At 36.3% G+C, this 12,752-nt stretch overlaps 1 protein-coding gene across 1 annotated transcript in view; it reads left to right on the top strand.

Moving 5' to 3' along the window:
- The window catches only part of PLCG1 (phospholipase C gamma 1), a 106,764-nt gene that overhangs the window by 92,439 nt on the left and 1,573 nt on the right, over positions 1-12,752 (top strand). The window contains exons 28-31 of the mRNA XM_087959361.1: positions 5,482-5,596; positions 9,083-9,244; positions 9,574-9,662; positions 11,342-11,526. Coding sequence (XP_087815487.1) covers positions 5,482-5,596; positions 9,083-9,244; positions 9,574-9,662; positions 11,342-11,526 — 551 coding nt within the window. The remainder of the gene's footprint in view (positions 1-5,481; positions 5,597-9,082; positions 9,245-9,573; positions 9,663-11,341; positions 11,527-12,752) is intronic.

The raw sequence follows: 12,752 nt of genomic DNA, 5'->3' as shown, positions 1-12,752 counted from the left end.
ATCTTCCTTTATCTCCTCTGTACCAGCCACCTCTTAATTTTCTCAGCTAACACTGCTACTAAATTCCTTCCTTGCCCACATTTCCATCATCCTGGCAATCACCAGCTCTCTTTGCTCTCTCTGTGTCCATCTCCTCTCCCCTCCCACTTTTCTGTGTCTCCCCTTTCTTTAACATTCAACTCCACGTCTCTTTTCCTTAAAAAAATCAAACATTCTCAACTGTAGAACGTATGGTTCAACACACAAGCTCTATCAGTTCTTCCCCTGATTTCCTTCAGTGTACCCACTACCCAAACTAAGCTTCCCATTAGCTGAATGAAGTTTTATTGTGGGTTTATTACTTATTACACCATAATACTGGCCCTGATAAACAGGATCTTTTTGAAAAGCAAGCAGTTTGGTTGTAAATTAGCTTTTAGCACCTGGGTGAACAAGTGCACCTAAAATTGATACCTGAAGGGAGATAGTCTGCTAGGCTAGCTGAACTTCACTTGGGAGGAAAAATCCATAAGTGACATTCTTTGGCTTTGTCAGCTTTGTTTACTTCAGCTCAAATAGACATAAGTTTAATAATAGGCCATGCAAAAAAAAAACCAACCCAAATTTATGTTCTACTTTGAAACAAACTTACATTCTGGAAGTTCTGCTAAACTTCTGTTTCAGAACTTCTGCTAAGTTCTGTTTCAGGACAAGTGTGATTTTTTTAGCAGAAATTGAACTCAGAACCTTTTCATGTTCCATGTTCTAGCCAAAACAAAATCCAGAACTTTTTCTCTCCACCTCTTCCTTCATATCACTTTGAACTGACCCATCGCCCCATTATTTTTCCGACGCCCCCCACAATTGCCACAGATATCTCACTTGACATGACTTACCAGGCAACATATACCATGTGATATGCCTCATCTTATGTACCACGTGACTTGTTTTACGCCTGTTCTTTCCAACTCCTATCCTTCCTTTTGTTTATTGCCTCCTTAACTACTGCGCTATCCGTATTCACAGTTGTTAAAGCAACTCTCCAATCTTGTCTTTTTCTGCTTTTATGTCCCTACCCCTATTTCTATCAAGAACGATCTTTTTTTATTTAATAAAGTTTTATTGAGTTTTAACAAAACAAATAAAACATCTTATTTGAGTACAGCATGGTTCCGGGTTATCACATTTCCATGCAGACACAATTTCATATGCATATTCATCTTATGTATTCAACTTCATACCTTATTACTCTTTTTCCAACTTCTCACTATTTCTCCCTTTACTTCTCTTAATTTTCTTTTATGATTATCTCATTTTCTTCTTATTCGATTGTATTTCTTTTACCTAAGTTTTTATATCTTTTTATTCATTATACTTATACTTTCATCTGTCTTGTTTACAATTTCATATATTCTCTTCCAACATTCTTAAAAAGCAAAATTCCCCCTATGATTGCCAATCAGAGTGCAACACCTTTAAGTCTTATTGTTATTATCATATGAATTCTCATTAAACATTAAATTTGTGCATTCTAAAGTTATAACATTCAAATTTCTAATATCTATTTTATATCATGTAAATCTCATCATTCAGACTTCCCCTTGAAAATGTAAAAAGAAAAATTCTAAAAACACAGCAAAAACTATACACACACACACACACTAGTAGACAAAATAGTTATTCAAATTCATTCTAGTACTGGTATGTGCCTTGTAAATCTTTCACGTTTCTTTTCAATATTTATCAATTTTTGAGAACAATTGAAATGTTTCCCTCCCTTCTTCATTATTACATTAATTGTTAATAAGCATACCATTGGATAGTCATACAGTTTTATCTTATAAATTATTTACTATGAATAAGCAAAATAATTATTCAAATTCATTCTAGTAACTGGTATAATTCCCTTTTAAATCTTTCACATTTTTTTCCAATATTTTATCAATCTTTAGAAACAATTACAATGTTTCCCTCCCTTCTTCATTATTGCATTAATTATAAATAAACATACCATTACATAACAATAGTTTTTTCTCATAGATTATTTACTTATTTCATTTCTAACTCATTACAGTATTCTACTGTCACAACACTATCTTTTGTACCTTTGCAGAATCCTCACTTTTAATTTAATTTAGCCATTGTCTCTGTGTTTTCTAGCTGAGCAAATACCTTTAATCCTAGTACGTTTCCCCTTTTTCTTTATTTCCTGCTTTTGTCCCTCATAAGTTCTTTCCCTTTTCTATCTCCCCCCCCCTTTTTTTCTCATCCCTTTTTTATACCCTTCTCTCTCTGATTTTCCCTTCTGAAGTTTTCTTTTCTACTTCTCCTTGCTGTTATACTTCTTTTTCAGACTATCTTTCTTTTTGGCTGTTCCCTTTGATCTTAAACTTTTAACTCCTTTCCCCCTTTTTCCCCTTTTTACTACACTTTGCGTTATTTGACCATTGAAAATGGCTTCTTCTTTGTCCTGCCCTTTTTCTTGCTGTTGAAGCTTTTGCTTTTGCTTTTCATAGTTCAGGATCTCCATTTCAAGAAATTCAAATACGAAGCCAAAAGATCTTCCTCCTCTTTCTGCATCTTCTTTCTGGTTTTTAAGACTCATCTTCAATTCCTCCAGGAGTGATGCCATTTTAAGCACTTTTGAACCACCTCCCGATTGACTTTAAGTAAAAACAGAAAAAAAAATGCCAAAAACTTTTTTTTAAAAATCACCAAATGATCCCAGACCGTTCCTTCTTGTTTCTTTCCTTTACTTTTCCTTTCCGTGGGTTACTATATCTTTTAATAAGATTTCAGTTGCAATGTATCCTCAGGAGTCTTTTCAAAGTTCACTGTTAATCCTCTTTATTTTTCCAGGTGGCACTCCATTTTTTCATTATTCCAAGTTCCACCCTTTTGCCTCCACTCTTCTCCTTTTTAAGGCTTTAAAATGACAAGAAAAAATCTTTATTCTCCTTTTGACACGTAGATTTCAGCTTAAAGTTGCCTATTAGTGTCAAAATAGATTAACATAAATTTCTTTCCATACCATTTGTAATTGTCAATATAAAGGTAAAAAAAAGGGTTTTTAACCTCCTTTTCTCTCTCCTTCGCCGCTTAAAAATCTTCTTTCAGAAGTATCCCTCTAAGTACTTTTAGATTCAGGGTACCTTGCTTAGATGTTCTCTGTCCTGCTTTCCTCTTTGTCTTCCTCCTGCACAATCTTATCCAGTCGGGTTCTTCTTTGAGGTGGCCATTTCTGACCACTGCTGCAACTGCCTTCAGGAAAGGGAGTTTAGACCAGCCAAGGAGGAGAGATGCGGCTCCCCTCCACTCAGCTAGCAATCTCCCCCCTCTTCACCACCTCTACGGGGTGACTTCAGCCCCTTAACCAAAGGATCAGGGCGCTCCAGCGGCGAGCACAGATCGAAACCGCGCACGATCGCGGATTTCGGTCTGTCACTGAAGAAACCCAAACCGGTCTTTCTTATCAAGCACTATCTTGTTTTGCCCTGTGTGGACTAAAATCCCTGAAAATGCATGTTTTGGATCAGGCCCACAATCACCTGTTCTTTGCATAGAGTACTGCAGCTGTTTGGTGTGAGTATTGATCCTTCTTAGATTATTGAGCAATCTTCAATACACATATTGAGTGACAGAAAACCGCAACAGTAGTTGTTACTCGGTCAAATCTTCTCTAACAAAAACCTACTTGAGACAAATGATAAACGAGCAAAACAGTCACTGGAACTGCTAGAGATAAATCATTTTGTGAGGGAGGCAGTTGACAACATATAAATCTCCTACCTGTAGGTGGCTCCCTTCATTTAGAAATCTAGTTAGATGAATCTTATTTAGGGTTTTATTTGTGTGTGTATGTGTGTCTCACCTACTCCCTGGATTCTAGCCATCTTGGAATGTAGAACATGCAAATACTATATACCTGTCAGACTATGGTTTTGTTTTTTGGGAGAGGAATTGCCCTATTTATTGCAACAGACAACAATTTATGGCTCTTGAAATGTTTCTTGCCCCTTGTAATTGGTCGTGTTGGCTGAAGATGATGGGAAATGAAGGCCAAACAGAATACCCCCACGATTCTAGGATTATTAATCTAGGATTCTTAAGAAAAAATGGGAGCAAATATCAATATAGATAAAGGACTTATGAATCCTAAACAGTGTGACTGATAACAGCACGGTAGGGAATGAGAACTAATTGTAAGAAGGCCAGGTGTATTAAGTATCATTTCTTTTCTGGAACCTAAGTCAATAAGAGCTAATTTGTTCCAATTATTTCAGTCTGGCAGTCTTAAGTAATTTTGTTTACTAGAACTCTAAACATGATACTAGTTAATGTATTTTCTGGATTCCTTTTTTTAATAAAAGTTTTTTTTATTTTTTACAACAAACATAACAAATAAAACCTTCTTTCAATTATACAGTGTGTCAGTTGGTACATATATCTTGTGCACAATGTTTATAGTCTTTTCCTCTTAGCTTTTACATTCATCTTACATCTTAATTAGCTTTCTATATCATATTATATTATTATTGCATCATCATTAGACTTTTAATTTCAAATCAATGTTATCCTTTACAGCAAACCTCAACTCTTGATATTTTGTACATATTATAACTTATTCAGAAATAATCAGTTGTAACATCATTGCTATTATATTATACTTCAATTTCCTACTTTTCTGTTTAACCATTGATAAAATAAATCCCATATTTTATAATACTCTTTTTCTTCTTGCTCTCTAATTGCTAATGTTAATCTACTCATTTCTGCACATTCCAATATTTTCTTAATCACATCCTCTTCCCTCGGAATTTTCTCATTTTTCCAATTTTGAGCAAATACAATTCTAGCTGCAGTTAGAACATTAATAATCAAATATGTCAGTTCCTTATTATAGCCTTCAGGTAAAATTTCCAATAAAAATGTCTCTGGTTTTAAATCTATATGCTGTTTCGTCGTTTTTTCCAGCCATGTGTGTATTAGTCCAGTATCTTTTAGCTTCTGCACATGTCCACCACATAAGGTAGTATGATCCAGCTGTCTGAAGACATTTCCAACACTTCACCGATTTATCCTTGAACATCTTTGCTAATCTTGCCAGGGGTAGATGCCACCTGTAAAACATCTTATACAAGTTCTCTTTATAGCTGTTGACATTCTTAATTTAATTTATAGTTTCTAGTCCATAATTTTCTGGATTCCTATGACACACTGAGCCATTAACTAACCACATTGGTTGGGCTTAAAAGATTTTTAATTGCAGTGTTTCAACATTTTTGAGCACCACTAACTTAAGCCGTGCACAGATTCTAATCATTAAAGACAGATTTTTTTTCCCTACTGAAATGTTACTGGTGTTAAAGTTTTCTCAAAGGAAGAGCCTTAGGAAGCAGATAACTACATCAGTTGATTGAAGTCTCTGTAACCATTTGGCTCGATATACCGGAAAATTATCTTAACAGTATGATTTTTCTCCCTTCTGTCTTTCTTGTCCAGATTCTGGGGGCACGGCATCTTCCCAAAAATGGAAGGGGAATTGTTTGCCCATTTGTAGAGGTTGAGGTATCTGGAGCAGATTATGATTATACAAAACAGAAGACTGAGATGGTGGGTGAGTACCTGATCCTGCCATTTCAACTTCAGATTCCATTGTCAAAGGTGTTACTGTTATTTAATATCTCCTATATAATGATAGCAATTGAGAACATGTTCTCCTATCACTTTTAAAAATCAGCTTCTTTGTCATCATCAGACAGATGCAGAGTTGATCTCACATGGGGCGTATGTCCTGTTGCTCTCTCTAGTCTGTTTTTCTCATGCTTTTTCTGGTTGAAGTGTGACAAAGAAGCTCACAAATGTTTGTGGAATCTGTGGGCAGTTGATTTCAAATTTACTATAGGGCCTTGTGGTGGCGAGAAGTGCAGAAATATTTCCTGTTCACTGAATATCTGCAAATTCTTCTGGGCAGATGCTACTTTCTATTTTGACATTAACTCTGGAAGTGTAGGCCACTACAGAGATAAACCTGTACAACTATAGATTACTTAACATGTATTACATTAGAAAGAGAGAAAATGGATGTAATATATTTTTGTTTTGAATTGTGCAACTGTAGAATTGTCAAGAAGCTATTTAAACTGGAGCAGATGTTTGAATTAAACTTTATATTAAAAGTTTTCAGAGCGTAAATTATTTATATGCAGAAAAATGCCAACTTTAGATCATAACCAAGCAAGTGTCAGCTTTTCTGTAGTCAACATTCTCTCCCCTGCCAACCTCGGAACAATTTTTTTTATGTGTAAATATTATTTACTCAAACTGCAACAAATGGAATTTGTTTGCATATACTGTAGGTTTTACGAGTTTGGATTCTTTACCTTTTGGCCTAGTTTATTTTGTCTTTTTGTTTTTAAATCCTGTCCTTCACTAATCCTGTACTTGCCTAATCAACAATTGGAGAATTTTCCAGATTTGTAGAAAATTTCAATAATGAACTGCCTAAAAGTTGATAATGCTGTTGTTGCTGTTATTTTTTTTAAAGATTTTATTGATTTTCTAAGTTATTTTTGTTGTTAAGTAGCACTTGTTCTGGTTATGAGTGTTCCTTTATTAAGATTCCACCTTCAGGAATAATCTGTTGCTACAATTACCTTGCAATTATTAATTAGATTATGCAGTTCAAGAAGTCTAAATATCTGCAGAGATTTTACAACACAAGCAAAAGAAAAACATAGTATGATCACAATTAGTTTCCACAACGGTCAGCCACTGGTTGTGGGAATTCCAGAAGCAGGATATTATTTATTTATTTATTTTTCATATTTCTAAATCACTCAACTCTCTCAAAGAGGGTTTTACAGTATTATGGCAATACTATAGTATTTTCCTGCTTCCTTATCATAGTGAATGATACTGAGTGTATCCAGCCTTCAATAATAGTGGTAATATATATTGATTATAACTAGCAAACTTTTACTCTTTGTTAATTTGTCTAAAACTTTTTAAAAGTTTCCATGTTGGTGGCCACCGCAACTTCTTGTGCTTGCAAATATAAAATGTAGTGTTTTTATTTGGTCAGTGTGCAGTAAAAACATGAAACATTTTCTTGGAATGAATTAAATTTTAAGGTATCATTTTTGAAAAAAACATAATCTAATACGTTAAAGATCATGTGTAACTTTTCTATTAGCTTATGTTTCTTGCCATTTTTAGAATTGTTCTTTTTTAATTCATAATGCCATACAAATCTGATTTCCTTAAAACTATGAATGCTTACCTCCATTTAAATCAGCGTACATCAGGTGTAAACCATTTTAACCACCATTTTATCCCAGAAGTGGATGTTTCTAGCTCAAGTTTTTAAACAATTATTTCCCTTTAGTTAATCAAGTTGTTTATGCTCATCCAGTTTGGACTGTCTACTGTGTAAGAAATCCACAAATTTAAGGAATAAGTTTATAGAACCGTAGCCAACAAATGAAGATACTAAATCTTTGTGACTAGTGTGTTTCTTCTGTTATAAGATAGTGGAGTCTTTAATTCCATCCTCTGAGAATGAGAAGTGAGAAAAGTAGTTGATGAAGTATGTTGACAGTAGCTGCAGTAAATGTGTCAACTCCTGCCTTTTCAATTTAACCACATTTGGAAGCCAGTGTAGTTGGGTCACATGGGATTGGGGCCTGAAAGAGCAGAATTAGGATTCCTGCTCAGCCATGAACACAACCGGTAATCCTAACCTCACTCTTCTACGTTTTGTGGTATATGAAGATCTGTTCAATGACCAGAATTTCTTAGTGTGTGCAGTGTTAGGCAGCTGCATTGCTTCCCCCCAATAAAAAGCAACTTTAGCAGGGGTGGGATAAGACAGGGTTAACTACCAGTTCGGGATTTACGAGCTTCCCTGCACGCTGTGAGCCGCGCGCCTGTAAATCATCATCAGCATGCTGTGTGCAGAGATGCAGCCTTTGAAACAGCCCTCTTTTCCTGCTTTTTTAACAGCAGCTGTGTCTTGTTCAGCAGCTGAAGTTGAAAAATCAGGAAATAAAGATCAGGTAAGAGCCCGGGTGGGCAAAAATATCAGCAGACATAGAACCGGTTCTATGTCTGCTGCTCTTCAGAGCTACCGGTTCTACAGAGGTGGACAGAACCAGTAGAAACCCACCCCTGAACTTTAGAAACTTAATTTTAAAACTATCTTAGTCTGGAACACACATCCAGGGACAGCCTGGGAATCTTCTCCCATTAGGACTTCTTATGCTTAAGACAATAAGATCTAGCTGCACGTTTTCAGTGGTTCCAATCTTCTCACATCTAAAGGAAACTAGTGCACGGATTTATCCCGTTGTCTTGAATAATATAAGATAAACAGTCAGTTTGCTTAGGCCCAGAGAAGAAGAACCAAACCAAAGGAAAGGACCGGATAAAGTAGTTTTGTCCCTATCCAGTTCTGCCTGTAGTCATTTCTCATGGTATTCTTTTGGAAAGATTATTATCATCATTTTAGAAGGGATGTCCATTTGTTTTTTTCCTTTTTACATAATCAACCCATTGCTTCAATTGTCACTTTGAATAATACTGACTGAATTCACCCAAATTTAACTTCAAAATGCTTATTAATCATTTTCTCTTAAATCTAATGGTAATAGACTTATATACTGCTTCACAGTGCTTTGCAGCCTTCTTTAAGCAGTTTACAGAGTCAGCATATTGCCACCCACAATCTGGGTCCTCGGATTTTACCAATCTCAGAAGGATGAAAGGCTGAGTCAACCTTGAGCTGGTGAGAATCAGGCTTGCTGGCAATCGGCAGTCAGCAGAATTAGCCTGCAGTACTGCATTCTAATCACTGCACCACCATGTCTCTTGGTGCAGTGGTTATATGTATTGCAGCCTAGGTATAAGGGAGAAGGACTATGATGTACTTGTCAGATTCAGAAATGGTACTTTAGATGTTAAATTCCTAAACACAATTTTGTGCTTTGCAGAGAAGATAAATAATCATAAAACAGCTTGGTTGTAATTTAAGTTCACTGCTGTTTGTAGTATTATATTTCTTTGTACTCAAATAAATTCCACATATATCTTTTGTTTACTATAGTGGACAATGGTCTGAATCCTGCTTGGACCCCAAAGACTTTTCAGTTCCATGTCAGTAATCCTGACTTTGCTTTTCTACGTTTCGTGGTATATGAAGAGGATATGTTCAGTGACCAGAACTTCTTAGCTCAGGCCACTTTCTTGGTTAAAGGCCTAAAAGCAGGTAAATGAGAAGAAAGGTCTTCTGTCGAGGATAGTTGTGTTGAAACAGATAGAGGTAGTCCTTGGTTAACGATTGCCTTGTTCAGCTAGTAGTCAAAGGTATGTCAGTGCTGAAAAAAAAATCATAAATATAAAACATACAGCTGTCATTATGTATATGACCAGCTCAGTAAGGGGGCAGAAAAAGCTCAATGTAACATTAGATTTTTTTTTTTAAAAAAAAGCATGATAAAGACATAATGCCTTATTTAAATGTTATATTTTTAAAGATTATAAATGCTCAACATGCTGACTTGCTCCCTATTAATAATTCATTTTCTTACCTTTGAGGATACCGGGCTGTGCCTTTGAAGAACAACTATACTGAGGATTTGGAATTGGCCTCCTTGCTTGTTAAGATAGATATAATTCCTCTCATGGTAAGTTGTTATTTTACAAACAAATTTTGAACACCACTATTTTGTAGTAACTAGGTATAGAACAGAAGGACAAAGGTTATCCTAGCTTTACGAATAAATTAGTTAATCGATCTACATTTAACTAAGAATGGCTAAGATTTGGGGGGGTACCAACAATAGCCTTTTGATACCATGTCTCTTTGGGGACTTTTCATGTTTGTCGTTTCTGGCATACTTTAGACTGTGCTTTCTGCTCCAGATCTGCTTTATCAGATACACCAGGGGTCCCCAACCACCGGTCCGCGGACCGGTACCGGTCCGTGGAACAAATCCTACCGGGCCGCTGGTTTGCTGGGCGCTGCCATCTTGTTTTGATGAAAAAGTGCTTCCGGTGAGCTTTTCCGGGTAGAAAGCTCACCGGAAGCACTTTTTCATCAAAACAAGATGGCGGCGCCCAGCTGATGCCGGTACCGGGCCGCGGCGCCCAGCTGATGCCGGTACTGGGCCGCGGCATAAAAAAGGTTGGGGACCACTGAGATACACAACCTGATGTCCCAGGACCATATACGGTCTTCAGAATTGCTGCTGAACTCTAATTATGATAAGAGTAGGAAGTTATTAAATATATATGAAATGTGTTTCATTAAATGTATTTAAAGTAAACTTGATCAAATTTAATTTTTGTCTCTTCTTTACCTGCTGTTTACAGTTCAGTCCACTTGGGCCAAAAGGATAGCCATAGTACTTAAACTTATAAACCACTTCACAGTTCTTTATATCCCTCTCTAAACAATCTGGGTTCTCATTTTACTGACCTTGAAAGGATGGAAAGCTGAGTCAACCTTGAGCCGGTGAAAATTGAACTGCCAAATTGAAGGCAGTCAGTAGAATTAGCCGGCAATACTGCATTCTAACGACTGCACCATCACGGCTCTTGTAGTAATTATCATGCAGTATTATCTATATGCTGTTTTAGACAAAGGTTTAGTAAAATAGGAATTTAAGAACTTCTAGTTCTTTTGCCCCTAGGATCTCCAAGCTAATTTACTTGCAGGGACTATAATGTCTTTTTTTATATATAAAAGTAAACATGCAAGCCAAATAAATTTGCTTATGCGTGGTAACAAACACTTCTACTGATTTTTTTAAAGAATTGTAGCTACTACATTCCCTAGGAAAGGGAGAAATGGGTGTTATTCAGTGGTCTTGTAATTTATCCATTGCTTTGGGACTCCTTTTTTTTTTTAATATCCAAAGTTCCTGCTAACTTGGCTACCAAAACAAAATTGTCTTTCAAACCTAAGTAAGGAGTTAAGCTAGCTTGTTGACTGATATTTTAATGAAATGATTGTGAAGAACTGGGTTTGTTTTCATTTTGGGACAATGAGGATTAAAAAAATCTCTCTAACTAAATGATATCATTTCTTAGTATATTCATGCTTAAATTTGTTTTGTCCTATTATACAAAATTCCACAAATTTATTTGATGATGATAAATGTGTGTATGTATATATGTTTATGTGTGTGTGTGTGTGTGTGTGTGTGTGTGTGTGTTAACAAATTCCTTAAATATTTCTATGGCATTGGAAGGGGAGATCCTAGAAAGATCCAGTGAATTCCTGTCTGAATTGAATTTTCTTCCCCTCTGTAGAAAAAACATCAAAGATTCCTTAGGTGTTATTCTTTCTATTCTGGAACAGGAAAATGGTGAAATGAACCCCTTTGCGGCATCACCTTTCCGAGATAGATCAGCTGATTCCCCAAATCAGCTCTTGGCAGGTAGAGCCAGAGAAGGTTCCTTGGAAGCACGATATCAGCAACCATTTGAAGATTTCAGGACGTCACAGGAGCAGCTATCAGAGCATTTTGACAATCGAGATAGAAGGTAAGTGTGTAGGAATTAAATTTACATATTTGCATGCTCTGCATCATAGACTAATTCTAATAAAGGAAATACAGGAGAAGGTTTCATTGTCCAGTCGTGTCCAACTCTATGGCCGATATTCATCTCTGTTTCTTAGCCAAGTGAGCCAATATTGTCCAAAGACATTTCCATGGTCATGTGGCCAGCATGATTATACTGGTATGCCGAGGCACATGGAATGCTGTTACCTTTCTACCGAAGTGGTACCTATTGATTTACTTGAATTTGCATGTTTTCAAACTGCCAGGTGGGCAGATAATGGGAGCTCACCCTGTCGCATGGGACTCAAACTTGGTCTGTTCAGCTTTCCAGCTGACAAGCTCAGCATCTTTAACCACTGAGTCATCACACCACACAATAAAATAAAATAAGGTTTTGGTATTTGTTTTCAATGTCGGTTATTTTGACCCTACATAGTACTGGGCTTGTGTTGGCTGGCTAGCTGGCTGTGCTTGCCCAAGGTATCTTATGATATACCCTAGCGCTATCTTATTCCATGATTGTTGCCTTATATTTTTTTTTCCCAAAGATTTGCAACGAGGTCACAGAAGGGAGGGAAATTAAACTTTTATAAAGTTATCATTGCAAAGAATCCAAATAAACATTAATCCAGATGGCTGAGAAGGAATTTTCCTTTTTTATTTTTTGAAGGAAGAACATTATGTTGTGGAGTCAGCCTTCCATGTTACAAAGTACCTCCTACCCGCTTGTCTTTTAATACTCCAAATGTCCCAAATGATGTCGCTTTTTGGTACAAAACGTCAAATTTCCAAACCCATCACCACCTCCACTGTCAAAAGTGTTCAGTTTTATCGGAATGAAGAACAATGTGGTGAACTATTAATATTTGTCGCAAAAGCATCCTGCCTCTATAAGAGTACGAGGCCATAAAATGTATTGGTTTTGGAAGAGGAACATCTAAGATATCATTGGGACTCAGATGGTCCAGTGAAACTGCTGATCTGTTCTTTTTTTTTTCTCCTAGCATGCAATAATTATTTTTAATTAGGTTTCACTTTTGTATTTAGCCCTTCTAAGGAGCTCAGGGCTTCCCCATTTTATCTTCACAGCAACTCTGTCCTATAGGCAATGAGGAAATTTCTACTTCTCAGGGTAAACTTACCCAATCATCCGTTTCATTGCTATGTTACGGATACCCCAACAGAATTCTAACCAATATTTGACTT

This window comes from Notechis scutatus, chromosome 3, assembly GCF_049901735.1.
Source record: "Notechis scutatus isolate UNSWTSFEM ecotype Mainland chromosome 3, rNotScu1.2, whole genome shotgun sequence".
Taxonomy (NCBI): domain Eukaryota; kingdom Metazoa; phylum Chordata; class Lepidosauria; order Squamata; family Elapidae; genus Notechis; species Notechis scutatus.
The sequence above is the reverse complement of the archived record's forward strand: the minus strand, read 5'-3'. Positions and strand labels throughout refer to the sequence as shown.